This window comes from Panthera tigris, chromosome F3 (assembly GCF_018350195.1).
Source record: "Panthera tigris isolate Pti1 chromosome F3, P.tigris_Pti1_mat1.1, whole genome shotgun sequence".
Classification (NCBI taxonomy): domain Eukaryota; kingdom Metazoa; phylum Chordata; class Mammalia; order Carnivora; family Felidae; genus Panthera; species Panthera tigris.
In genome coordinates, this window is record NC_056678.1 from 67,712,362 (window position 1) to 67,738,247 (window position 25,886).

General features: G+C 59.9%; 2 protein-coding genes across 3 annotated transcripts in view; one reads left to right on the plus strand and one right to left on the minus strand.

Moving 5' to 3' along the window:
- The window catches only part of LMNA (lamin A/C), a 38,441-nt gene extending 23,786 nt beyond the window's left edge, over positions 1-14,655 (minus strand). The window contains exons 1-3 of one of the 2 annotated variants that reach the window (XM_042975771.1): positions 14,448-14,655; positions 2,300-2,530; positions 1,671-1,789 (exon numbers count right to left, since the gene is read on the minus strand). The gene's annotated coding sequence lies outside the window, so the exon portion shown is untranslated. The remainder of the gene's footprint in view (positions 1-1,670; positions 1,790-2,299; positions 2,531-14,447) is intronic. The other variant, XM_042975770.1, reaches the window with a different exon arrangement.
- Positions 14,656-16,490: 1,835 nt separating this feature from the next.
- MEX3A (mex-3 RNA binding family member A) lies at positions 16,491-22,329 on the plus strand. Its single transcript, XM_042976085.1, has 2 exons — positions 16,491-17,023; positions 20,622-22,329. Exons 1-2 carry the CDS (start codon positions 16,570-16,572, stop codon positions 21,728-21,730), a joined length of 1,563 nt encoding a protein of 520 aa, XP_042832019.1. The 5' UTR covers positions 16,491-16,569; the 3' UTR covers positions 21,731-22,329.
- Positions 22,330-25,886: the final 3,557 nt, after the last annotated feature.

Sequence of the window (25,886 nt, forward strand, 5' to 3'; positions counted from 1 at the left end):
TGAAAAGTGTGAAAATACCTTTTACAAATTGTCCGCGACTATGTGACCACCTGGGCAGGCCCCTCCAAGCGTCTTGGAAGCTCCACCTTCCTGCCAGTCCCAGCCCCCAAGCCCCTCCGGGTCCCCTCGGAAGGCTCCCCAGGGCCCTTCAAGCGGGGGAGGGGTGGGGGGGGGTCTACTGGTCAAGTGAACTGTGGCAGGGAGGATGTTGGTTAAAGTGCAGATTTCCTTATGGGTGGGGCAGAGCAAGGGGCACTCGCTGCAGAAGTGGTGGGGCTGCAGGTGGGGCAGGTGAACCGGGCGGAGACCAGGAGCTCCAGGAGGGAGGCCCCTAGGGATTGGGAATGGACTGTCTTGGGCCCGTGCTTCCCCGCTCACAGCCTAGAAGCCAGAACTTCAGAGCTGGGAGGAGTCTTAGGGCATCATCCAGGCCAACCCCTCTTTTCTAGCCCTGCCTTGGTCCAAGTGCCCAGATTCCCCCATGGCGCTCTCCCTAAGCTAGCCCACGGGCCTGCCGCGCAGCGCAGTACGGGCCTCTATACCCAGTAAGTCCACAGATTTCAGGGCACCCTGAGAGCCCACCTCATTTTGGCCCTGGACCCTCCCCCCAGGGGCTCTTCATCACAGGGACAGGTAATGGGGAAACCACTGGAGGAGGGGGTAGGGCAGCAAGGGGCCGGCTGGGACAGGATGCAAGGGCTCAGGCTGGAGCACTGTCACGCTGCCCAGGGAGGGGCTGAGGGGGCATCTGTTTCCTCTTGGCCATGGTTTTCCCTCAACTCTGTCCCCAGAGGAGGTGAAAATGGTGCTGGCTTCCTGAAGCAGAGCTTCCTGGGGATGGTGGGTGGAGGATGGACAGGTATCCATCAAAACATCCCGCATCCCTTCTCTCTCCCCCTGGAGCCTTGGGGAGCTGAGCTAAGGCTTAAGGCATGGGGGCATATTCCTGTTGAAGCAGAGAGGTGAGGTCCTGGGACTCAGCACCAAGATCTAGCAGAAGGGAAAGCCAGGCTGGGCTCCCAGTGGGATGTGGCAGGGACCTATCCAGCTCAGGGGTGAGGTCTCCCCCAGGTACCTTTGTGGATCAGGGGCAGAAGGTGGATTCAGAGAGGTGAGCACAGACGGAAAGTGGGAATGAAGGGAGAGATCAGAGAGGGTGAAGGGAGGAGCCTGGGAAGAGGTCTACTGTGAGGGGGGAGGAGGAATGGAGCTTTGGGACAAGGCTGTAGGGGTCACATCTTGAATCCAGGCCAGAGGGCTTTGGAAAGGAGAGCTGGACAGAGGAGAGGCCCAGGAATTGAGGAGAGGGGCCGCTGCCTAGGCTGACACCCACGCTCCAGCCCCAGATCCTGGTGGGGCAAATATTTACCCAGCAACAACGGTTGCTAAGCACGGAGGAAGGAGGAGGGAGGCCAGTAGCTGGAGGGCCTTCCAGGCTCCTCCCTATCCCTCACAAAAGACTGCAGGGAGAGGGGGAGCCAAACCGCTCCCCTCAGCCCTCCCTCCTCCCGCCCAGGCTCACTCCTACTCCTCCATGCACGCAGATCTTGGGGTCACCTCTATCCACCCCCACCCCAGGCTGGCCACAGGCCAGGGGGCTGGGCTCAAGGGATTTAATCCCTCGGCTGCCAGGCTTTCCCCCACCCTAGGACAGTCCTGGGGGCTCAAACCTTGCAAAAGGCCCCCTTCCCAATGGGCTGTTCAGTAGGAGCTGGAAAGGGGGGTGATCCAAGGAGTCAGGATATGGTGAGAGAGGGGTCACTGAAGGATGGAGTCCAGATGTCCAGGACTGAGGAGGTGGAAAGGAGGGGAAGGAGCCAGTCTGCCACTGTGAGGGGGCAGGACAGCAAAGAGGGGTCCTCAGGGGCACTCCCTGCTCAGGCCCCCAGGCAGAGAAAGGGGAGGGACAAAGGCGGGGAGGATGTGCTCAAAGGGAGCCAGATGTGGCCCATGTGATGTGGGCTGTTGCTGGCATGGGCACAGGGGGGCAGGATGTGCTGCCCTGCCAGGAAAGATTAGTCAGACGCCGGGAGGGAGAAGGGAGGGGGACAGCTAGTCCCAGACCCCCGTGAAGCAGACGGGCACTTTCAGGAAGAGCAAGAGGGCTCAGAACCTTCGAGGAGGCACTGGCAGGGCAGGGCCGCCCTCCTCATCCCTCTGTCCACCACCCTCAGGGCTCCCACCCACTGTCATGGCTGAGTTTAGGAGTCTGTGCAGGACAGGAATTGACACCCCTTCCCAGGGCACAAGACCTGTGCTGCGCACAGGACAGACAAGGAGCACGTTCTTTCTTACCCACCTCCTTGGGGTGAGGTCTCTGGTCTGCAGGCTTCTCCCTGGGAGTCGGTGGGTTCTTACCCCCAGCCACAGGCCCCGTGGAAACTGGGGTACGGAAGTGGGAGGGGAGGGCACCGACAGGAAGCCGCTGGGGCAGAGAGGAGGTTCCTGGAGCCCACGCTCCCTGGCGCTGATGGTGGCTCCCCAGGGTCGCAGGGCTGGCCAGAGTGACTGCAGGCCCCATGGGTCCGCCCTGAAATGGGGTAGATGGAAGGCTGTTACTGTGCAATGGCAGCAGAGGACAGACTGAAGTCGCCCCAGGAGAGACTGCTCTGGGCCCCTCCAACAGGGATAGCATGGGCCCGGAGGGAGAGAGGGAAGGGATCCCCGGAGATGAAGCAGACCCGAAGGACTGGCCTGGGTGCAGTGGCGGCCAAGGTGAAACCTACAGACACAGAACCAGGAACCCCTGGAGAGCCAGGTCTAAGTTGGCAACCAAAAGGCTGTTGTTTCCCAAACTCCCATCGGAAAGTTTGAAAAATACACATGGAAACATGACTCACTGCCCCCTGCCCAGGCCCCCCTTTCCTGGTTTCTGTGATTTTTCTCCCAGGAGTTAATTCAAATCACATTCTCCCAGAAACCAAGTTTCGCGAGGGAGGGCACAGAGCAGGCTGAGGAAGCGGAGAGGCGTGCAGGAGGAGCCTGGAAAGGGAGTGGCCAGGGCTGGGGCAGACAAGGACACAGTGACCGGCCGCTGCAGACCCCCGGACTGGGGCAGAACTCAAATGCAAGTGGGAACATTCACGTTTCCACCATCGAACTGCCCTTCGGCCCAGAGAGCTTGCCTTCTGGCCTCCCCTTTGCAACCTGTTCCCCAGGGCCACAACTGAGTTCCCCAGGGCCAGAGGCCGGAAGGTGGGAGTGGAGCTCCTGGGAACTCCCCTGCCCGCACCTCTTTTGGGTCCGAAACACGCATTCCCAGAGCAGGCACCCCGCACATCCTGCCCTGTGGGCTGGGGAGGATCCAGATAGGCCTGCCCCAACAGGGTGTCTCTGGGCCAGGGATTCCCAGCCTGTCCCGGGAAGGCCAGGGAAAAGCCCTTCCCTGCAAGCATCCCCCCCCCCGGGAGTGACCCGAGCCTCCGTACTGGCCATCCCCCCACCCCCTGCATGTACCAGATGGAGTTCTTTGCATCTCCCTTGGCCACCGAGCCCCCACGTCCTGTGGACCCTGCCTCTAGAATCGCTCCCCATTCTAGGTAACTGCTGGAGCCCCCGGGCCAGTCTCTCTGCCTCCACCCCTGCCTCTACACGACCCTTTCTCCTCCCCACACCACAGCCATCTTCCGAAAATGTAAACCTTGGCATGTTTCCACAAAACTTCAAGTTACAGTGCACCCAATGTATCAGGGAGAAAGTCCAAATTCCTTGAGCTGGCTCATTAACGCCCTGGGTCCCCAGAGCCTCCTCACTTGCCCTCTAGATTCTAACAATCCTGACCTCTCTGCTGCTTCTAGGCTAACCTGCCTGAACTTGGCACAGGCTTTGCCCTCTGACCAACTCCTCCTCACCCTCTAGGCTCAGCTGAAAGTGCCACTGAGGCCGGGTTAGTTGTCCCCGCTAAGCCCCCAGCATCTCTTGTCACACATAGTGACACTGTGGATGCCTCTGTTTATCCCCCAATGAGGGGAATTCCTCGAGGGGAGGGCTGGAGGGGTCCTGCCCCCCCCCATACCCTCAGGCCCTGGCACAGTGGCTGACGCATGCTCCACCCACACTTGAGCCCAGCATGTCACCATACTCCTTCCTGAACCTGCACACCCCCCTCTTTACCGCATGCCCTGCAGCGAGGCGCCTCCCCACCCCCAGCCTGGCGGGTGTCGCTGTTTATAGAGCACTCCCTGCGTCCGGGCCTGTTCTAGGTTCTTTCTGTTCATTGGCTAATTTGATTCCAAGCGAGAGCTAACGAAAGACATTAGCCCGAGACCCTGACTTGTCCGATGGGTCAGGACCAGTCGCTCTGGGAGCTTAGGACTCAGTAGTCACTGTGTATAAAGGAGATGGGGTACATGCTAGGTGCTCAGTAAATGCCTAGAGCAGGAGGAACAGTATAATTGCCCACCTTTCGACCAGGCTCTATCACTAGTGACGTTATCTCCAGGGAGGTGAACACAGCAGGTTACTATTCTCATTTTATAGAGGAGGACTCTGTCCAAGTGAGCGGGGAGGGACCTGCTTCCGGTGTGCACAGGTGCACGTCCTGGGGCCTGCGTTGCTGCGGTGCAGGGCGGCGGGCGGGGGGTGGGGGGGGTGCATTACTTGAGAGCGAGTGTTCAGGGGTCAGGGCTGCGGGGGAACCTTGCATCCAGTGCTCTCAACCCTCACTGGGCGTCAGAATCACAAGACTGCCAGCACCCGACGTCTCAGATGTTTTGATTCCACACTCTGGGAATGGTCTGGGGTGGGACCTGGGGGCACGTCTCAGGAAACACCACTTCAGTCTGTCATTTTACAGATGAGGAAGCCGAGGTTGGGGACGGGGACTGTGCCAGCGGCTGACAGTGCTTTCGCGGCTGGGCCCTGTTCTAAGTAGCACAGGTGCCTTATTTACCTGGCCCTCCGCAGAGCGGGCTGAGTGAGGGGTTGTTATTATCAGCTCCGTTTTAAAGATGAGAAAACAAAGCCCCACGGGTTCAAGGTCACATAACCAGTTAAGCGGTGCAGCTGGAATTCAGACCCTAGAGACCCAGGTGAAGCCCACACTCTGAACCGTGACCCCACCGCAGAGGAGCCAGGGGTGGGTCCAGGCCCAGATTCCACATCTCCTCTGGACAGAAAAATGAGAAAGCCCCCAAGAGTGGGGAAACTGAGGCCAGAGGCACCAGATGGGAGGCCGAGACGCTCCCGGCCCCCTCCCCCACAGGAGCAGAAAGGCTGGGCACGGGCCCACCCACGGGCCGCCTGCCTCCCTCCCTTCCCCAAGGGGAGCCCTGACCACCCCCCGCTGAGTTGTCACCCTTCCCCCCGCTAAGTGATGCAGTGTCTTAAATGCTGAGCACAAGGAGGCAATTAAGTCCAATTAGGGAGGGAGAGCTAATTAGTGCTCAGCTTCCCACAGCCTCTGGGTACCTCCCCGGGTCTGGGGAACCTGCTACCCACCCCCCACCCCCAGGGGAGGAGACTGCTGCTCCTATAGAACACAGCAAAAATTCATACGCCCTCCTTGCTCTCCTGAGGGGCAGGGGGCAGGCACCTTGCTCGTCCCCAGCCTCGGCCCTGCAGGGCGGCTCTGTCTCCCGGTCCCGCAGGACATGACTTGCCTTCCCTGACGACCAAGAACATTCAAGGCACCCCGTAATTCCTAAGTGCTCCCCTGCCACCCTGGAGGTGGGTTAGGCCTGGGGCCCAAGGTCACACAGTCCACTTAGCTCCCCGACACTGACACCCCTGACGTGCACGCGATGGTCTCCCCTCCGTCATCCGGAGGTAACAAGGTAGAGAGCTGGGGCTAGGTTATGCCAACTAATCTGCCCTCTCTCCCTCTGTTCATCCATCCGCCTGACTCCGTTCTGAGACCCCAGTGCCATGTTCAAGAATATTCTTCCTGGGATCACAGGATGTAGTGTCAGGAATTAGGGGATCTAGTTTTCTCTTCCAGGGATTCACTCCGTGACCTTGGAAGAACCGCTTTCCTTCTATGGGCCTCCGTTTTCTCTTCTGCAAGACAAGAGGAGGCCTGGAATGGAAGAGGCCCAAGGCCCTAACAACCTCTGTCCCTCCCACTGCAGGTGGAGGGATGGGGACTGGCTGGGCTTCCCTCTTGCGTGCCATCAGGGCCTGAGGGCAGGAGAGGATACCCCTTTCGTACTGAAATTGTGGGGGCCCCCGTGGCTTAACAAGAATGAAACTGTCCTGCCAGCAACAGAGAGGCCGGGAACTCCCAGGCGGTAGCAGGGGCCCGGAGGGTAGAATAGGGGACAGATATGATGCCCTCCCAACTGTCCCTCTTGTCCCCAGAACCAGGGAACAGGGAAAGTGATGGGGGACGCTGGCTCGACCAGACCTGGGCACTGCTTTCTTGGGCTTGGAGGAGAGGGAGGGAGGCAGGATGCCCAGTCTCTGGCCCACATCCAGCCAAGCACTGTGCCAGCCTCCCTCCCTATCAGTGTTGGGCTCACACAGGGCAGGGCAGGCAGGAAGGCCAAGGGAGCTGAAGGGCCCTCTCCCGTCTCGTCCTGGGTCTTAGCCACACTCTATCTCCCATGCCTCTGTTCCTCTTTTTCTGCTTTCTGGGTCGTCACAGGCACGGTCAGGGTGACACTAGTCTGGGTTCTAATCCTCATGTCCCACCCATGTCATCCTGGCCAAGGTGACTGCTTCCTTTTCTCTAAAATGGGGTAACAATAGGGGCACCTGGGTGGCTCAGTCAGTTGAGCGTCCGACTTCGGCTCAGGTCATGATCTCACAGTTCGTGAGTTCGAGCCCCGTGTCAGGCTCCGTGCTGACAGCTCCGAGCCTGGAACCTGCTTCGGATTCTGTCTCTCCCTCTCTCTCTGCTCCTCCCCTGCTCACATGCTGTCTCTCTCTCAAAAATAAATAAAGATTAAAAAAAAATTTTTTTAATGGGGTAACAATAATTCCAGAGGGCCGCTGTGACCATCAGCGAGCTGTGCAAGTGCAGTGAGGAGCAGGGGCTCAGTTCCCCACCTGGCATCTTCCAGAGCCCAGGTCCTGGGGCCGCGCTCGGGTGCGTGCGCTGAGCACCGAGAAGAAGCCACAGGGCATCCGGGCTGCAGCACCCAGTCCCTCCGAAACCTTCCCTTTCCTGTACTGAATCACTGCTCACAAGCCCGGGGACCCGGGCGTCCCGGCTTGCCACAAACACTACCGTTGCCATAGAAACCGGGCCTCCCCTTCCTCTCACTGATTGATTTCACCACATCGTCCCCCAAGCTGTGTCTGGTTCCTGGATCTCAGCTTTTGACTCACCGACTGAATGGCCTCTCATTTCACGTCCCCACCGCACGGTCTGTGCCCTGAACCCCTCAGCCAGGCGCCTTTCCCCAGCATTTCCCCCCCCCCCCCCCCCCCCCCCGCCAAGTGAGGCTGGACACCCCGACGGAAATGTCTGTCCCTGAGCCCGCCAGCCGGGGCTCCTCAGCAAGGGCAGGGAGGTGGCCCCGGGCAGAGCCCCGCGGGCGCTGGCGCCACCTGCTGGCCTCCCGACTGTTGCGCCGCGTCCTCCGGGCAGCCGGTGTCCACTCCCTCCCTCGCTCCTTCACCGGCGTTACCACCTGTTACCACCTGTGCCCCGGCAGGCTCTGCCCTCGGGGACCACGCACGTGCAGTGAGCGCCCCGAGCCAGGCCCCCCCTCCCCCCAGGCTGCATTTGGGAGGAAGGGATGACTAAGGTGAGCCCTGAGCATTTAGGAAGCACTTTCTGTGCACTAGACGCCATGGGAGTTTACATGCCTCCTCCCACCGACCACGCAACAACCCCGGGAGGTAACTGCTGCTATTATCTTCATTTTATAGATGGGGAAACAGGTTGAGAGAGAGAAGGAATTTGCAGAGGGCCCGCAGGCAGTAGGCACCTAGAGCCCGGCTCGGGGACAGCCACGCCCAGGGCTTCCGCTGGGACAGCTGGGCAGAAAGGGAGCCGGATGACAGAGGAAGCGACTGCAGGCAGGGGATCCACTGGCCGGTGACACAGGAGGAGAGGTGGGCAGAGGAGACGGGAAAGGGGCACCCAGTGGCGGGGGGAGGGAATAAAGAGTTTGGAGGAGGAGGGTGGGACCAGCAGGGTCAGGGGTTAGAGGTCAAGCAAGAGCAAAACTGAGCCTGGACACAGCCCCTGCTTCCAGGCAGCCTGGGTCAGGTCAGCGCAGTCGGGAAAGTGGGGCACACAAACACGGGGACCCGGCACAGTCTGATGTCAGGGCCTGGGCCAAGCAACCGGCCTTAAATCGTCTGCAAAGGCTGCTGGGGAGAGTCACAGAGAGCTGTCCGCCCGGAGGGCACGGAAGTGCCCTAGGATACTGGCAACAAGGGCACCGGGCGGCCCGGGTGCAAGCGTCTGGATCCCGGGACTGGATCTAAGAGATAATTGGGGGTGCTGGGGGTGGCGACGAGGGCGGGGAGCAGCCTGACCCCCCTCCCCCCAGGCTCCCAACAGGGGCCCTCATGCAAGGACGCGGACCCAGTGAGCGCCGTGGAGGCTCGGGCCCTTCCAGGTCGGCCTGCAGTGGTGAGCCAGACGCGGCTTGCACCTGCTAGTGAGAGCCCGTTGTTCACACCGCAGTCGGCCACGGCGACACAATTTACACCATGGGAATTGGCAGTTGCCACAAACACAGGCTCTTTCTCCCCTTGGTTGTTAAACATGTGCAGGCACGTCCTTGTTCCCTCGTTCTACGCTCTCTCGCCCCCACTTTACAGAAAACGGAACTGAGGCCCAAAGATGGAGACTGGCTTGTTCAGTAGCATAAAGTAACGTTCTTCCTTTTATTCGCTCAGTCATTCGCTCAACAGATCTTTACTGGGCGCTCCCCCACCCCCCCGCCCCACACTAGGCTTTGGAGAGACGCGTCCCATCCTGGGGGTGGGGGGTGGCGCTTTCGGTCCGGGCAGACTCCAGAACATGCTCTACGTGCGCTACGTTAACTAAGCGCTAAGGAAGGAGTAAGTCCTGGGCGCACAGCTGACTCTGGAGGAACGGCGAAGCGGTCAGCGTGGTCGGGAAGGCTGACCGGGGCACAACGCCTCGGCTCAGCTCTGAAGGATGAGTGGGAGATGGCCGCAGGGAGTGGGGGAGAGGGGGCCCCAGGCAGAGGTTGCAGCAGCCACAGAGGCCTCGGGGGAGGACAGGAGCCTGGCAGGAGGATACGACCCACGCATACCTGGCACTCTCACAGCCTACTGTGCGAGACGCCTTTTACCAGCGGTGACCGAGGGGGTTACGTGATCAGAGGTCCGTTCTGAGCCAGCGTCTGAAGCCACACTGGTGGGTCAGTGCCATGACTGAGCTCCTGCCGTGTGTGAGCTCCAGGCTAGGTGCCAGAGGGCAGATCGGTGAAGGCACATCCCAAAGCCCGTGTAGACAGCACCCCCTTGGAGATCAGATGAGGGAGGGCTGTGAGGGCCCCAGTGTGTGTGGCGGTGGGGGGGCGGGGGTAGAGCCGGGTATGGAGGGTGACAGGTAAGACGGAAAAGACGGAGACAGGTCGAATCTTTGGTGGGGGTGGAGGGGCGTGTGAATGAGCATGCCCAGCTTCCAAACAGCAGGCATTGAGAACCTACTGTGTGCCAGGCACTGGGGCCGGAGCTGGGAAACAGGAGTGGGCTAGATGCAGTCCCTGTCCTCAGTGAGCGCCCAGTGGGCTGGGAGCCATTATAATAGTGTGTGACAGGTGAGGGAGCCCCAAAGGGCCCCGAGGGAGATTCCCCAGGGAAAGTGACACTGCATTCCAGTCCTGCAAGATGAGCCAGCATTAGGGCTGCGAAGGGTGAGGGGATCATAGATGGCTCAGCACAGGCTGGCTGACCAGCAGAAGCAAGGCCAGTCTGCTTCTGGGCTGTCTTGCTCAGCGCTGTATCTCCAGTGCCCAGAACAGTGCCTGACACAGCCAGTGTCCGGTATATATAAACTGGATTCAAATAAATAATAATTAACTCCTTGGTGGCTCAATCGTTTAGGCGTCTGACTCTTGATTTCAGCTCAGGTCACGATCTCACGGTCGTGGGTTCGAGCCCCGCGTCGGGTTCTGTGCTGACAGTGCGGAGCCTGCTTGGGATTCTCTCCTTCTCTCCCTCTCTCTCTGTCCCTCCCTCATGCTCTCTCTCTCAAAAATAAGTATATCAACTTAAGAAGAAAGAAAGAAAACCTCCTTATTAGGTACATATTATTATCATTTTTCCCCTTCAGAGCGAGGCCAGTTGGAGTCAAATGTCGGTTTCCTTGGCCTGTTCCTTGAACCGTGTCTCCCAGGGACTCAGGAGGGCAGGTGGACACGAGGCCAGTTTTATAAGCAGCTGGATGGGGGTCAGGACAACCTGAGGAGCTGGTCTGACCAGCCTCAGCCACCTGGGTTTTCACCTTGAGTCGGGAACAGACTGGTCTCCCCTGCGCTGGATGCCCCGCCAGAATAGGGCAGAGTGGAAGCCCCAGGTGACACCTGAGGAGGCGGGGCTGGGCGCCGAGCCCCAGCGGGCAGGTTAGAAACATCTGGGCCCCGTGTCCAAGTCCAGACCGGAGCGGCTCCCAGCAGTCGGCCTGCAGCGCCACCTCGTGGTCAAGGTTCAAAGACGCGTCTCCTCCACCTGCGTGCCCCACTCAAGACCCAGGCAAGCTGGCCACCTGCCAAACCAGCAGGCCTCCCTGGGCACCTCCGGCACCAACCTCCGGGCATCCCTCCAGTCCTCTCCCTTCAGATTAACCTCCCTCATCCCTCTGGGACTCCGGATCCTGTTCATCCAGGAAGCCTCTCCAAACTTCTCCAGCTTCAGTGATCACTCCCTGCTCAGTCTCCAGACGCTCACTGGGTGTCACCATCTTACTCCTGGGGTCCTAAGCTCTGGGGTCAGATAGATGTAGCTCTGAACACCGGAGGGTCCACTTACCAGCTGTGTGACCTGAGCAAATTATTTGACCTCTCTGAGCCTTAGGTCCTAATGTTAGGCAGAGGTGTGTTCCCAGCCTCACAGAGCCGTGAAGAGGGTTGAACGAGATCAAGTCTGCAAAGGCCAAGAAGAGGGCCCAGCAGTAAACAGGCAGTCAGCAAAGGGCAAGTCCATTCCCACCCCTCTCTCTGACTTCCTCTTCCCTTTCCTAAAAAAGAGAGCATGACAGGACAGAAGGCACAAGACAGTCATAGGACCTGGGTTCTCCTTCTCTGTAAAATGAGGCCATCGGATAATTGATGAATCTATTCGAATACTGATTGATTGATTGATTGATTCATTCATTCCACTTCCATTCCACCTGTGACATTCTACAGGATGAGTATGCCTTTTATGTCCATTCATTCATCCGTGCCAAGCTGTGTCTAATGCTCCAGTGTCCCCTGTTAGTATCTAGCATAGTTCCCGGCATGGAGAGGGCACTGGAAAAGTCCTTCCTCGATAACCTACCAAGGGCATGCTTGCTGTCGCGCCCCCCCCCCCCCCCCCCGCCACCCGGCCCCAAGAGAGCAATCAGCCCAGCCTGGCACCAGGCGCCCCTCCCCCTCCCCCTCCCTCTCCCCAGCCCGAAACCAGAGCTGGCGCCACTGGGTGAGGAATCTGGGGACCAACTGTCACAGCTCCGGTGTCACCCGCCTCCCGGACGCCGGGGTCCAGCCCTGAGTCCCAGAGGGGCCCTGTCCGCCAGCTGTCCTGGGGGACCCTGGCTCCACCCCAGCCCCTCTGAGTTGCTCTCCCTAGGGAAATGAGAGAGTGCAGGGGACCTGGTGGGGGGTGCTGGAGTGGGCGCTGGGGAAGGGCAGGGGCCTCTGTCCAGGCCAAACCTCAAGCTGGGCGTCAGAGCCCGTGGAGACGGGTCCACGACAGCGGACGGACCTGTAGTGGCCTCCTCTCTTCTCCATCCCCATAGCCCTCCAAGGCCCAAAGACCGTTCTGCCCTCACATGCAATCCTGTTTGACCATGTTCTCTGAGTCACATAGGCTAGTTTCTGTGTCTTGCTGAGAGCAGAGATCAAACCTGGTATTTCTTTTGTGTGTCCTACAGAATTTTACTTAATACGTTCTCACTGAGGGAAATTAATTCATTGTTCCAGCAACAGAGGGAAAACTGGCTCCACTGTCAGCAGGAAACACGGTGTTTAGATAGGTTCCCAGGAGGAGGGGTGTTAGGAAAAGAAAATGGAGACCCCGTAACACATAGGAGAGGAGGCTCCTCTGATGAGGACAGACGGAGAGGACGGGGGAGATGGCTAAGAGGACCTCCACGAGGGCCAGCCAACTTGGTGGGGCAGCCTCCCTGGGGCTCCGGGACTAGGGCATGGGGTGGGGGGGTGCACAAGAGCTAGGTATGTGCCCCATCCCTTGGTACTTGGACAGGTGGTGACAAAGGGTGCCCACGTTTGCCCAGAAAAGAGAAGGGAGGTGCCCGGGTGGCTCGGTTAGTTAAGCGTCCGACTCTTGATTTCAGCTCAGGTCACGATCCCATGGTTCGCGAGTTCGAGCTCCACAGCAGGTTCCACACTGACAGTGCAGAGCCTGCTTGGGATTCTCTCTCTCTCCCTCTCTCTCTGCCACCCCAGCCCCACTGGCACTCTCTATCTCTCTCTCAAAATAAATAAATACACTTATAAAAAAAAAAAAAAAGAGAGAGAGAGAGAGAGAGAAAAGAGAAGAGAAGGGACAGAGCTCCACACACAGACAAGCACGGTCTGGATCACCCTACCCCACTGCTGTCCTGAGCCGCCACACAAACCCTGGGCCGCTCTGCTGTCCTGCCGTGTTTCGTAGCCAGGCCTGTGTGCACACAGGGAGACGCACACAGATACAGCTGGACTGAGCCACGCACTGCACACCCAGCCAACTCAACGGCTCCACGGAGGCCTTTGTTCCTCAGGCCCGGGGCTAGAAGCCTGCCCGTGCCGGCCACGGACACAGAATTTGCTTGCATCCCAGCACTCGACAGGAATTATTTTTGGAATTATCTGCTGGTTGTTTGGGATAATCTTTTTTTCTACGAGGCCAGATCTAGCACTGGCTTTGAGTGACTCACAGTGGGTCAGGATCTCCTCCAGGGCCTGGCACATCCTAAGAGCTCAAAAGGAAGCAGTTAGCTGAAAGAAGGAATGAATGAAAATTAATTAACGAAGAGCGCAATCTAGCCAAAGTCCACTGCGAGGAGAGAACAACAGGGCCAGAGTGCTAACATCGACCGAACACTTATCTTGAGTCAGGCACTGTGCTGGGGGCTTGTTTGTCCATTTCCGAGACGAGGAAACCAAGGCTCGGCGGCACCCGACTACTCAGGAAGCACGTCTGCCTCCAGAGGATCGCTCCTTCCTCTCACGCCATGAAACTTCGAATATGCAGCTAACTGGACACCCTCTTCCTGAGCTTCTGCTCTGGGCAGGGCTGCGTGCTGGGCACTGGGGGGCCAGGGAGGGAGACAATGACAAAGAGGAAAGACAGCGCTGTCCTTTAAGGCCTTGGAGTGGAGTGGAGAGATACGCCATGCACACACCTTTCTGGTCATAGGCAGACCGTGAGGGGTGGGGTGGGGTCGGCACGGTCGTCTATTTCCAAGCAAAACTGTTTAAGTTAAGGCCTTCGGCCTGAATTCTGGAGCTGGCAGGCAGGCGGAAAGAGGAAGAGAAGGGCCCTGGACAGAAACCTAGCTTGTCCAATACAAGTGTCAGTGGAAGAGGGGAGTCCCCTGAACAAAGGAGGCCATCAGCCTCTGGGAGCAAGAGAAGGACTCAGCAAAACCCCGCCCCATGAAAACTCTGTCACCTGGGCAGTCTGGTGGTCCCCACTGTGGGTGGACATACCCCAGACCATCTGCAGGCACACGCTCCTGCGCGTGACCCAAGTGCCACTCACGCACGCACCCTGCCCTCCAGGGGCACGCGGTCACGTTGGCTTCTCCTGCCTCGGTTTTCTGTTTTCTGTCTGGAGTCTCAGTGGGACCCTGAGGGCGACACGTGGCGCATTAACACACCCAGGGCGGCCGGGGGGAGGGGGAAGCTGACTTGTCTTTGTCGGCTCAGTGAGGTGGGTCCAGCAGGGGCCTCGGCCTCCCCTGCCCCACTCCTTACTCTACCCTTCCTGTTCAGCGGCTGCCCCCTCCCCGCACACACACACTTGTTTCTGTCCTTTGTTTTCCACCCGGGCCAAATCCCCGGGGCTTCTTTGGTCATTAACCTCCTGCTTTAATTAGCTTAGCGGGGAAGCAGAGCAAATTCAGGGGTGGGTGTCAAGGGGGAATCTCATTTCGGTGGGGACAGGAAGGCTCGGAGCAGCTGGTGACAAAAATGCCTGGCACACAATAAGTCCTATACAAGTGTGTGCTATTTCTATTAATGTGAAAAACAGTCACCTGGTCCACAGAGCAGGAGCCTCCCCCCACGAGAGGGCCCCACGGGCCCCCAGGAGCACAGGTGGCCCAATCCACGTTCCTGGGGCAGAAGGAGAGGGGACAAGAGCCTACCTACCTCTCCACTCCCTCTGCCGCTCAAGCCCTAAAGCTTGCTGTTAATGTTCGCTCAAATCCCCAGTGCAGGGGGCACCGACTCTGGGGCCCTCCAGGGGTGCCTGGCCATGGTTCCCCTCCCTTTGATCTTCTGCTGATCGGGAGCAAGAGCCCTGCCCCTCCTGGGATCCTGCACTCTAGCCCCCAGCCTCCTGCTGTTCAAATCTCCTCTTTCCAAGAACCAGCAGAGGGAACTGGGCTTCACCGCCCGGCCCTCAAGGCCTCACAGTGGCAGCTCTGTGAGGTCACCTCATCGCTCTGTTCCCCGCCTCCAGGCAGGACTTTACCTCACAACCCAGTTCAGAGTTTGGGTTTCCAAGGCCCTGCAGAAAAGGACACCTTCCCACTGTAGCTCACCCCCACCCATTCTCACGAAACGATTTTGGGAAGTTCTTCTGAAAGTCCAACCTCAAGCCCTCGGGCCGCAGTGCACCCTCTCTCCCCTTGGGAAGGGCCCAGGCATAAGAAGGGAGACAAAAGAAATGCTGGAGAGGCGGCGTAGGGAGGGAAAAGGTCGCAGTACACCCCGACTTGCCCCAACTCCCTCTACAAGTACCCAGCTGTCCAATTCACGCCTTAAAAACTTATTTTTACTTCCACCGAACGTCCAGGGTGCAAGGAGCCGAATTAACGGGCTCGGGGGTGGGGGTGGGGGCAAGTGCAATGACGGTGGAGGCCCGAGAACAGATCACCCCCAAGGCGTCTGCGGGGCCCGGGCCCGAAGGAAGTTCGGGTCCCGAGCGCACCCCGTCTCTCCTCCCTCCTTGGGTCGCGCCCGAAGCCCGGGGCTCTCCCCCGAAACTGTTAAGTCACATCTCGCGTCCAAGCCTTCGCCTGCCTCCCCGCTCGCTGCCCTCCGCCCCCCCTCTCCCGCCCCGCGCCCCGCCGCCGCTCGGAAGGACCAGAACTAACTCACCTCCCAGTCGCCGCCGCTCAGATCTCCAAGCCTGGGGTGGGGGGGGGGGACGGGAGGGCACGGGGGGGGGGTGTGGTGGCTGGCCGCTCGGCGGGCCGGGGGGGGGGCGGTGAGCGGACCCCGGCTTTGGCCAGGGGGTCCCGCCCTCCGACCCATCCCGGCCTCCTCGGCGCGCACGGCCCGGCGGCGCCCGCATCGCGCTGCGGGCTTTGTCTGCTCTGCGGAGAGGCTGTCCCCGCGGCCCGCAGCCGGGACGACTCCGCGGGAGGGAGGGGCGCCGAGGCAGCGCGCGGGGAGGGGGCGCGGCCAGGGAGGGGGCCGCGGCGACCCGGCCGGGCCGCTCCCGCCCCCTCGCCCCCTCATTACCATAAGAAAGGGGGACACCCCCCCCCCCCGCCGGCCCGGACGAGGCGGGGGCGGGTGGCGAGCCCGTCTGGGGAGGGGGCGCTCCGTCAGCCTTTTCCGACCCGCTCCGGTTCCGTCCCCCGCGCCCGCCCCTCCCTCGGGGAAACCGGGGACCTCGACTTCCACCACCCCCAGCCCCCACCCCGCTGCGCCCCGGAGCCGGGCTGGAGACCGGAGGCACGTCCCCATCCTCCGCGGGGCGAGGAGCCCGAGCCCGCGCCCCCGAGGGCGGGAAACTACAACTCCCGGCATGCCCCGGGCGCCCCCGCGGCCCCCCCGCAGTTCCATGCTGCTCCATCCAGTTCATTTAAAACAAAAGAGTTTGAGCGCTGGAAGGGGCTGGGCTCGACTGGGGGCCACTGGGCGCCGCTCCCGGACCGGGGCTCGGTGCGGGAGCCTAAGGGGGGCGTCTGGACGGCGGGGTCTAGAGCCGCCCGGGTCGGAGGCGGGAGGGGTGGGGGCAGAGATCCCGCAGCCCCCCGCCCCCCGTCACCCCCGGAGCGGAGACGAGAGCGGCTTCCTCGGTTTTGCTTCTCTTTCCCCCCACCCCCACCCCGGGGGCTGGGGCGAGGGGAGTCGGGTTACAGGGTGTTTGGGGAGGGGGGCTTAGGGGGAGGGTCTATCTTTCTATCTCGCTTTCTTCCCCCCTCCCCAGTTCTTTGTTCCCCCCTCCCCACACGCCCCCCTCCTCTCCCCTCCCCTCCTCTCTCCTCTTTTCCCTTCCACCACCTCTCTCCCTCTCTCCCCCAGCTTTTGTTTCGCCATGCCTAGTCTAGTGGTATCTGGAATAATGGAAAGAAATGGGGGCTTTGGAGAACTAGGATGTTTCGGGGGAAGCGCTAAGGACCGAGGGCTGCTGGAAGACGAGCGCGCCCTTCAGCTGGCTCTCGATCAACTCTGCCTCCTGGGTTTGGGGGAGCCCCCCGCCCCCACGGCGGGCGAGGACGGGGGAGGTGGGGGGGGCGGCGCCCCCGCGCAGCCGGCCGCCCCCCCGCAGCCGGCCCCGCCGCCGCCGCCCGCGGCGCCCCCGGCCGCCCCGCCGGCGGCCCCCGCGGCGCAGACGCCCCAGCCCCCCACCGCCCCCAAAGGGGCCAGCGACGCCAAGCTCTGCGCTCTCTACAAAGAGGCCGAGCTGCGCCTGAAGGGCAGCAGCAACACCACCGAGTGTGTCCCCGTGCCCACCTCCGAGCACGTGGCCGAGATCGTGGGCAGGCAAGGTAAGCGGGCGCCGGGACCGCGGAGACGGACTGGAGTGGGGGGCACCCCATCCCGGCACGGAAAGTTCATTTCCTCTCTCCTTGCCCGCCTCTGGCTCTGTCCCTTCCCCACAAAGGGGGACCCGCCCCCTACCCCGATTTCCAAGTGCCACAAAGTTCCCTGCCACCCCCAGTCGGGACTGTTCTTCGGCTCCTTCCTTCCCCAGGGCTCTGCCTTTAGACAAAGAAATAGCCTCTCACAGAGAGAGGGAAAAGGGAGGGGGATCGGTCTCCCAATCCTGGGAGGCTGTCCGGAGGGGATGTCCACTCCTAGCCAGAAAAACTGGAGGAATGCGCAAAGAGTTGCTCAGAAGCCCCTGCTCCGGGAATCTGCTCGTGGGCTGGGGAGGGGGCACCCCTGGGACCCCCTACAGCTGGAGTTACAGACTTTGGGGGAGACCTGGCCCGGGAAGCCAGACTGAGTATCTGTCTCTTTGTTGGGCTGAGTGCAGGAATGGAAGGGGGTGTGGCTCATGGGAGGGTCCCAGCCCAGGGGAGAAGTGGGGAGGGGGGCTGCTGGGAGGAGGGAGTCCTGTGGTCACCCACACACCAGAGTTGAAGGATCTGTGGGGTTTTGGAAGGGGCGCCTCCGACGAAGTGCCACGTCCTGGCGTGGACCTGTCCTCATCCCTCTCAGGCTTTTGTTCTGGGCTGGCCACGGCCAGGGGCCAGAGGCCTGGAGAGGGGTCTCTGGTAGTGTGAGAGTAGGACAGGGCAGGAGGGGGCCTGCAGGGGGGGTGGTGAGAAACCTTCGGGCGGAGGTTCGGCTGGAGGGCGTGCGCCTGGGTGTGTTGTTGGGGTGGGGGGTGTAGAATTAATCCAGTGTGGTGTGTCTGATACCACACCCTCCTCAGCTCCAGCATCCCTGGGCGGGTGGGGGTGGGAGTGTTGGTGAGGGTCCAGACTGAGCAGACGGGATCTTGGGGACCCTTCCCTCTCACGGTTTCCCAAAGGGGAGTGGGGGGGGGGCGGGATTTGGAAATTGCAAGGGGGCTGGGCTGGGAGGTAGGGGTGGGGGAGGAGCAGGGGAGGAGCTGTCCCACAGTGGGGAACAATAGAGGAGCTGCTTTCCGGCTGGGAGTGAGGGAGGAGGCCGGCTGCGGGCAGGGGAGGAGGGGAGACCAGCCTGGGGGGGGGGGGGTGCCTACCGTACACCCCACCTCATCCACCCGAACTGCTTGGGGGTTGGGGGCATTTTGCAGGGCGATCCAGAATGGAGGAGGGAAGATGCCACTCCCCTGCACAGCCCTCACCCCCCCTGGGGCGCTCCATCTCGAGATTCCTGGTTCAAAAAGTTGGATTTCCTCTTGTTGCCAGAAACTAGGGACCCCGAGCCCTGGAATTGGGTGGGGACACTGATAGCTCTCCCTGGATGCGGGGGTGGTCTTGGGAGGGCCCAGGATTTCATGGAGTCATCTGCCTCTGCAGCAGACGGATGGATCTGTCTCTCAGAAAAGTAGGGGGATCTCTCCTATTCGGGGAGGAGAAGCCCCCCTCACCCCTGAAGCACGTGGAAGTCCTCGCTCTTGTCTAGCCCCCCTCCCTGGGCCGCAGCGCCAGGACTCCTCTTTTTGACCTCTAGAAAGGTGAAGCCCCGCGGTCTTCCCTTCCAGAGATGGCTTCTTCGGTGTTCCAAAACCCAGGATCCCGTCCACCAGCTCCGCACCTCCGGGCCCCCAGCTTTTCTTCTTACTCTCCTGCCCTGGCCTGTCTGCCCCACCCCCACCCCCACCCCCAAAGATACCCCGCTCTTGCTTCAGCTAATGGACCTAGAACTTAGAGCCCCCGGGTGCCCAGCAGACGCCATGTGAGCGGAAGTTGTAGGAGAGGGAGTCACTGCTCCTCGCACCTCCAGGCCTCACAGAAAGGAGGACCAGCATTTACTGATATTAGAGCAGCAAGGATGTGGGCTTGACAACAGGTAGGACTTCTCAACTGCCAAGAGGCCTGAAGACCAGAAGGGAGGAGCCAGTTCTCCTTCCTGAGGTCTCTTGAAGGTGAGGAGCACTGCCCTCAACGCACCCCATCCTCCCCCCTGCCCAATCTGGTGGGGCTGGAGGAGAAGCCACCTGGAGAGAAGGAAGGAGAGAAGCCCCCCCGCCCCCACCCCAGCTGCCCTCAGGCCCGTGGCTGGAGGGCTGGGGCCCAATGGGAGAGCTAGGACCGCTGGCATGGGTTTTGGGGGGAATAGGTCACGCGGTGGGGGCTAGAAGAAAGAGCACAGCGTGTACCTGCAGAGCGGTGGGAACGTGTCTCCACGTGCGCGGGGGGCAAAAGTTGTGGGCGTGCAGAGGAATGTGCTGTTTGAGGGCTGCGGGTGATGGAGATGGGAGAGCAGGGTGTGCGAGAGGTTCAGACACAAGCAGTCCGTGTGTGAGTGTGAGTGTGAGTGTGCACTGCGTTTGCACCACGAGTCGTGTTTAGATAAAGGCACACGGTGCATCACGGCTCTTAGGTCCATGGATGTGCAAACTCACACGCGTGTGGCATGTGTGCTTCGAGAAAGCACGTGAGCCCGGCTGCGTGTGAAGCCGGGGGGCAGAGAGACAGAACTTGGGAAAGAGGAGACAGGCTTGGCCTGTCAGCCATCAGGGGGCTGCGGCCTTCAGAGATGCTGTGTCCACGCCAGCCTCCTGGACCCTTCTCTTCCCCTTCGCTGTCTTTGTCTCTCTTTGTCTCGGCTCTCCTCTTTCTCTTCCTGCCTCTCCCCCCAATCTCCCAGCTTTAACCCCCTCTACTTCAGAGCGTCAGTGTGGGTGCAGAATACCTTGTCTGTCACCTCCTCAGCGCCCAGCCCATCTCAGCGCTCCTGCCCCCAGGGGACAGTGTGGCTGGAGTGTCCACGGGCTCGGGTGCTGTCCCTCACACGTCATTATTTTTATCTTCATACTTCTTTCCCTCTTGAAACTGATTCTCAGACCCTTCCCAGTCTCCCACACTCCACTGGTTGCTGCAGACGTGCTATGAATTTGGGACCCTGTGAGACGCACTAATGGGTGGAAGGCAAGGTCGGGGGGGGGGGGTGGTGATCATAGATCACAGAGCAAATGGGTGTCAGTGGTCCCTGAGTAGACTGGAGGACACGTTTAATGAATGGAGGTCAAGTCAGGAGATTGTGGGGTTACTGAGCACTTCGGGGCCCTACAAGGTCAGTGTCAGCCTTGGGGGGGGCGGCGGTGTGATTAAGTGACCTGGAAGTTTGTGAGCAGTCAGGAATCAGTGGAGACGTGGAGGGAACAGTACGTGGTTGGGTGGAGTTAGCAGATTTGAGGTTAGCAGCTTGTCCCGGAGGGTCCGTGATTATCTCCCGGTTTCAAGAAGTGATTGAATTTGGAGGGTCCTGGCTGGAATCCGAGCGGAAGTTGGTACATTTTGAAATCTGTGGTTGATAGAGGCGTTGGGGAGACCCGAGACGGGGGACGGTGGAAGGCAGGGGGCATTCGCACCTGGGGGCCTGGGTCTGAGTAAAGATCAGGAGCCGACTGGCCCCAGCGCAGACCTTCTTGCCCTGTGAGTTTCCTTCTCTCTCCCCTCCCCCCCCCCCCACCCCCCATCCCAGGCTGCAAGATTAAGGCTCTGAGGGCCAAGACCAACACGTACATCAAGACCCCGGTGCGCGGCGAAGAGCCCGTGTTCATGGTGACCGGGCGGCGGGAGGACGTGGCCACAGCCCGACGGGAAATCATCTCGGCGGCCGAGCACTTCTCCATGATCCGCGCCTCCCGCAACAAGTCGGGCGCCGCCTTCGGCGTGGCGCCGGCCCTGCCGGGCCAGGTGACCATTCGCGTGCGGGTGCCCTACCGCGTGGTGGGGCTGGTGGTGGGCCCCAAGGGGGCAACCATCAAGCGCATCCAGCAGCAGACCAACACGTACATCATCACGCCGAGCCGCGACCGCGACCCCGTGTTCGAGATCACGGGCGCCCCGGGGAACGTGGAGCGCGCGCGCGAGGAGATCGAGACGCACATCGCGGTGCGCACGGGCAAGATCCTTGAGTACAACAACGAGAACGACTTCCTGGCGGGGAGCCCCGACGCCGGCCTGGACAGCCGCTACTCCGAGGCCTGGCGGGTGCACCCGCCCGGCTGCAAGCCGCTCTCCACCTTCCGCCAGAACAGCCTGGGCTGCATCGGCGAGTGCGCGGTGGACTCCGGCTTCGAGGCCCCGCGCCTGGGCGAGCAGGGCGGGGACTTCGGCTACGGCGGCTACCTGTTCCCGGGCTACGGCGTGGGCAAGCAGGACGTGTACTACGGCGTGGCCGAGACCAGCCCCCCGCTCTGGGCGGGCCAGGAGAACGCCACGCCCACCTCGGTGCTCTTCTCCTCCGCCTCCTCGTCGTCGTCGTCGTCCGCCAAGGCCCGCGCCGCGCCGCCGGGGGCGCACCGCTCGCCCGCCGCCTCCTCCGCGGGGCCCGAGCTGGCCGGACTGCCCAGACGCCCGCCGGGAGAGCCGCTGCAGGGCTTCTCCAAACTGGGGGGCGGCCTGCGGAGCCCCGGCGGCGGGCGGGACTGCATGGTGTGCTTCGAGAGCGAGGTGACTGCCGCCCTCGTGCCCTGCGGACACAACCTGTTCTGCATGGAGTGTGCAGTACGCATCTGCGAGAGGACGGACCCGGAGTGTCCCGTCTGCCACATCACGGCCACGCAAGCCATCCGAATATTCTCCTAAGCCCCCTGCCCCAGGCCTCCTGCGTCCCTCCCCAGGGGCCCGCCCTGGATCTGTTTTCCACCGGGGCCTTTTGGAAATCAGTGGTCTGAGGGGCAAGGTGCTTAGAGATGCTCGCTCCGTGGGGAGGGGGAGGGGAGGCGATGGTGGCTGAGGAGGGGTAGGCCATTTTCAGAGCCTCTGGTCACCCCAGTCCTGGAATGGTGGGGAGGGGGCCAGGCAGGAGATTTTACTAGAGTTACAACTCTGATACCTCAACACACCCTTCAATCTGGAAGCAGCTAAGAGAAACTTTTGTTTTGCCAGAGGTGACCGTTAAGGCATCCTGACCCCCTCTGTCCACCTCCCCATCTGCATCACACTGCCCCTCCCTCTGCGGAGGGGATGGGGAAAGGGAGGGGGACAGGTTCCATCTGTATCTAGAGGTGCTCTTTCCAGTCCTCAAGCCCTCTCTGGCCCTGACCTTTGACCTCCCAACATGACCCTCTAGACCCTCCACTGCCATATCCTGTTTGGGAATCTGTTCCTGGGTTTCCAATGGTACAAGGGGGTTGGGGCCCTTTCAGAAGTCTGCACAGAAATTCCGGGCGGGGGGTGGGGGGAAGCATGTCAATCTAGAAAGGGCTCAGAGCTCATCTCCCCGACAGAGCTGGGTGCAGGGGTCTGGAGAGAGAGCTCCTCTCTGCCCCTCCGGCTCCCCGCCCCCATCTTCCCTCCATTGGGCTCTCCCTTCCCTTTACTGTTTCCACCGGCTCTCCTCTTTGCTTCCCCTTGATGGCTGCCCTTCCCAGCCCTGTCCTCCTCCCCTCTCTTCCCTTCTCCCCCTCCCTCCTGCCCCTTCTAGTCCAGCTTTGGGTTCACCATCTCCCCTGGGGAGAAATAGGGGAGAAGAGCATTTGGATGGACCCCCCCCCCATTTAATTCCTCTTCTGGCATTCGGAGGCCCTCCCCACTCCAAAGAAACACCTCTAATTCTTGATGGAATGTATCCCCATTCTCAGTGACAATTTGAGGAGGGAACGAATACTGGGGTACATCAAGGGTCGAACCTCCGCCTCTACCGTCTTTGGGCATTGCATTTGGGGAGCAGTTCTCGGGCTGGATTTTCTAGCAGCCGGCAGTCGTGGAGAGCCAGGGTCATGTGTGTGTCTGCTGTTCAAGGGGACAGGAAGGAGCCTGAGGCTGGTGGATGGAAGGGCCCCCCCTCCCCCTGCAGCTCCCACCCCTGTGCCCCTCTCTGGGCCTTACCCGAACCCCTATCAGCGGGCAAATCATGAAGTCTCTGTCCCACCCATTGTGGCTGAGGAGAGAGGCTGGGTCTTCAGAGAGAGCTCAGTCCCAGGCCGGTCGGGATTGTGGTGCCGCAGGGCCCCATATTGCTAACAGGCCTTGCATCCCCCCTCCACTGCTTCCCTGAGGCTCACTTGGGGCTGCCACCAGCCTGCCACCCTCCTGGTTCCGCTGGCCGGGCCAGGAGAGGGTGGGGGATGGGAGTCCCAGGAGATTCTTGTATATAGTGGGGTGGGACTCTTCCAAATGATCTCTGAGCACTTAGCTCGGGAACCCCGTTCTATCTGATGGAGAGGGAGTGCAGGGATGGAGGTACAGGGGGGATTTCCTCCTGTCCTTCCTCCTGTTGTGAATTAACTCACCTCTCCTCGGCCTACCCCTCCAGACCACCAGCCAGGGAGGGGAGAGGAAGGAGGTCACAGTCAGGAAAACTGGCCGCTGACAACTTCCCTCCTTCCCGCCAACGTGAGCCATCCTGAGATGTCTGTACAATAGAAACCAAACCAAATGGGCACCCCCGGTCGCCGAGGGGGGGTGGGGAGGGGGGTGGGAAGAAGGGATGTCTGTCTGTCGATCCCCCTCCCCCTCTCCACCTCTTACCCACAAAGGCAGAAGACTGTTACTCTAGGGGGCTCGGAAAATTCAATCCCACCCTTACTAATTGAGCCAAACCTAGAAACCAACGCAAAAACACATAGTGAGAGACAAAACAGAGGAGAGAAAGCGTGAGAGGGAGCGAGATAGGCGACCAACGCAAAGGAGAGAAAACAAAAATAGCAAAAAAAAAAAAAAAAAAAAAAGCAGTTCTTTATAATTTAATATTCTATTTTAATAAAGGCGTTTATTACCGTATAAATGTAGCAAAGAACCTGGGCTAATATGAAAAAAAAAAAGACTTTTTATTAGGTAATTTATTATATGAAAAGGATATTTTATTTTATGATAAAGTGATCCTTAAAAAAAATAAAAAAACTTTAGAAGGTTTAGAATATATGTAGGGAGAGAAGAAGAAAAAAAATACATTTGTATTCAGAGTTAAATCTTAAAAAAAAAAAGTGTTTTTAATATATGTTCGGGTTTACGTTCCTTTTTTCCCCCACTTTTTTTTGGGGAGGAATGTCATTTGCTTTTCGTGGGGAGCATCCTGGGATGTGTAGCGGAGACAGGGGCTGGGGGAACCTGGTCCTTCTGGGGCCCCACAAGTAGATTGGATTTCACTCCATGGGCCCCCTCCCCGCTCCCCTCCCCCTCGGGGGAGCCGGCAGAGCCAAACAAAGAAAGGGATTAACAAGAAAGGAAGGCGCACTAGGACTGAGGATCCTGGGCTGCCCCCCCCCCCTTCCCCTGCCCTGTCCCAGGGGCGAGTGAGGAGGGGGAAGTCCAGAGCTGAGGCCTTGCAGGCCTGCGGGAACCCTCAGAGAGGTACAAGATTTAAGAGAAATAGTTTTGTTTTGTTTTGTTTAACCAAAAATGAGAGAGAGAGAGAGAGAAGAAAAAGAAAGAAACCGAGGGGTTTAAAAGAAAAGAATACTACAAAATAATAATTATTAATAATAATAATTCAAATTTATTTCATATAATCCTAGAGAAAAAGAAAGAATTACTAGTTACTTAGTAGACAATATTCAGATAGCTTAAAGTTTAGTAGCATTGAGGGCCCCTGGGTCCAGTAGAATGTATAAAAGTTGTAACGAAAAAGGAAAGTAGGTGAGGGAAGCGGTCAATTCCACCCTGCATGTGAGAACTCGCCCATGTCCAGGTATCCGGGTGCGAGCAGGTTGCTAGTTCAGGTGGGGAGCTTCCAGTCTGCTGGGGTTGATTCTGAGAATCCTTGGATTTTTAAATTGTAGGACAAATAGATGAGGGGCTCGGTCCCCAGGGTCTTTGAAAGATGGCATTGATCATTTCAACCGCGTGGGAGCTGGGCGGGGCGGCAGAGAAGGTGAGCACATTTCTCCTGCTCTGTGCCCTTGCACCTGGGGGCCCGCCATCAGGCGCATCCCTGGTCTCTGCAGAGCAGTCCTTACTCCAAAGTGGGGTGTCCTCTCGGGGTCTCAGGGAGGGTGGAGCCTGCTTCTCCCAGGCCCAAGGAAGTCCTTCTTGAAGAGTAGCCTCCATCCACCCCGCTACGGATTGATTCAAAAGCCTGGTAGGTCATTCTAGAAACAGATTCGCACACGCTTCCCACGGTCGTAGAGCTCCGAGAGGACTGAGGGAGTCGGCACCCCCGTCCTCATTCCTATCCAATATTCCACGTAGCTTTTGGCCTCCGAGGCGGTGGTGGAGGTCACAATCTCGGTAATGGTTCTTTACAGCTGCACTGTGCCCCTTTTCTCCACAGGTTTGCTGTATTGTCTCAAAGAAGTTAGACTCCAAGAAGGACTTCCCACCCCTGGGGTACAGGGGAGATGCTGTCCTTGAAGGCCTGGGAGAACAGGGCTCCCAGGGGTATGAAGGCAGGGGGAGGGCAGCAGGGACTTCGGGGGACCCTGCCCCTACCCCTGCGTTTCAGCCTACCCCCAGCTGTGAGCGGTCAGGTAGAGGCCACCCGCCGAGCCCTGGCCTGGGGGACAGCACCCTCCCCACAGAAGACTGGGGAGCTTGGCTTTTGCATGTAAGAAATCCGCGAATCTTTCTTAGCACTTGCCTTCTAGCGGCCCCAGCTCAGGGTGGGCCCTCCTGTCCGAGGGGGGGCGGGGGCCCCTCAGCTCTGCTTTGGGCACGTGGAGGCTGCTCCTTGACATCAGTGACTCCGTCATGCCCCTCCCTGGCCCTAGGCCCCCCCCATCACATCTCCCTCTCCCCAATTTACTCTTCTCACCCCACCTAGGGAGATCCCCCCCCTGCTCTTTTTGTCCTAGAAACCCCG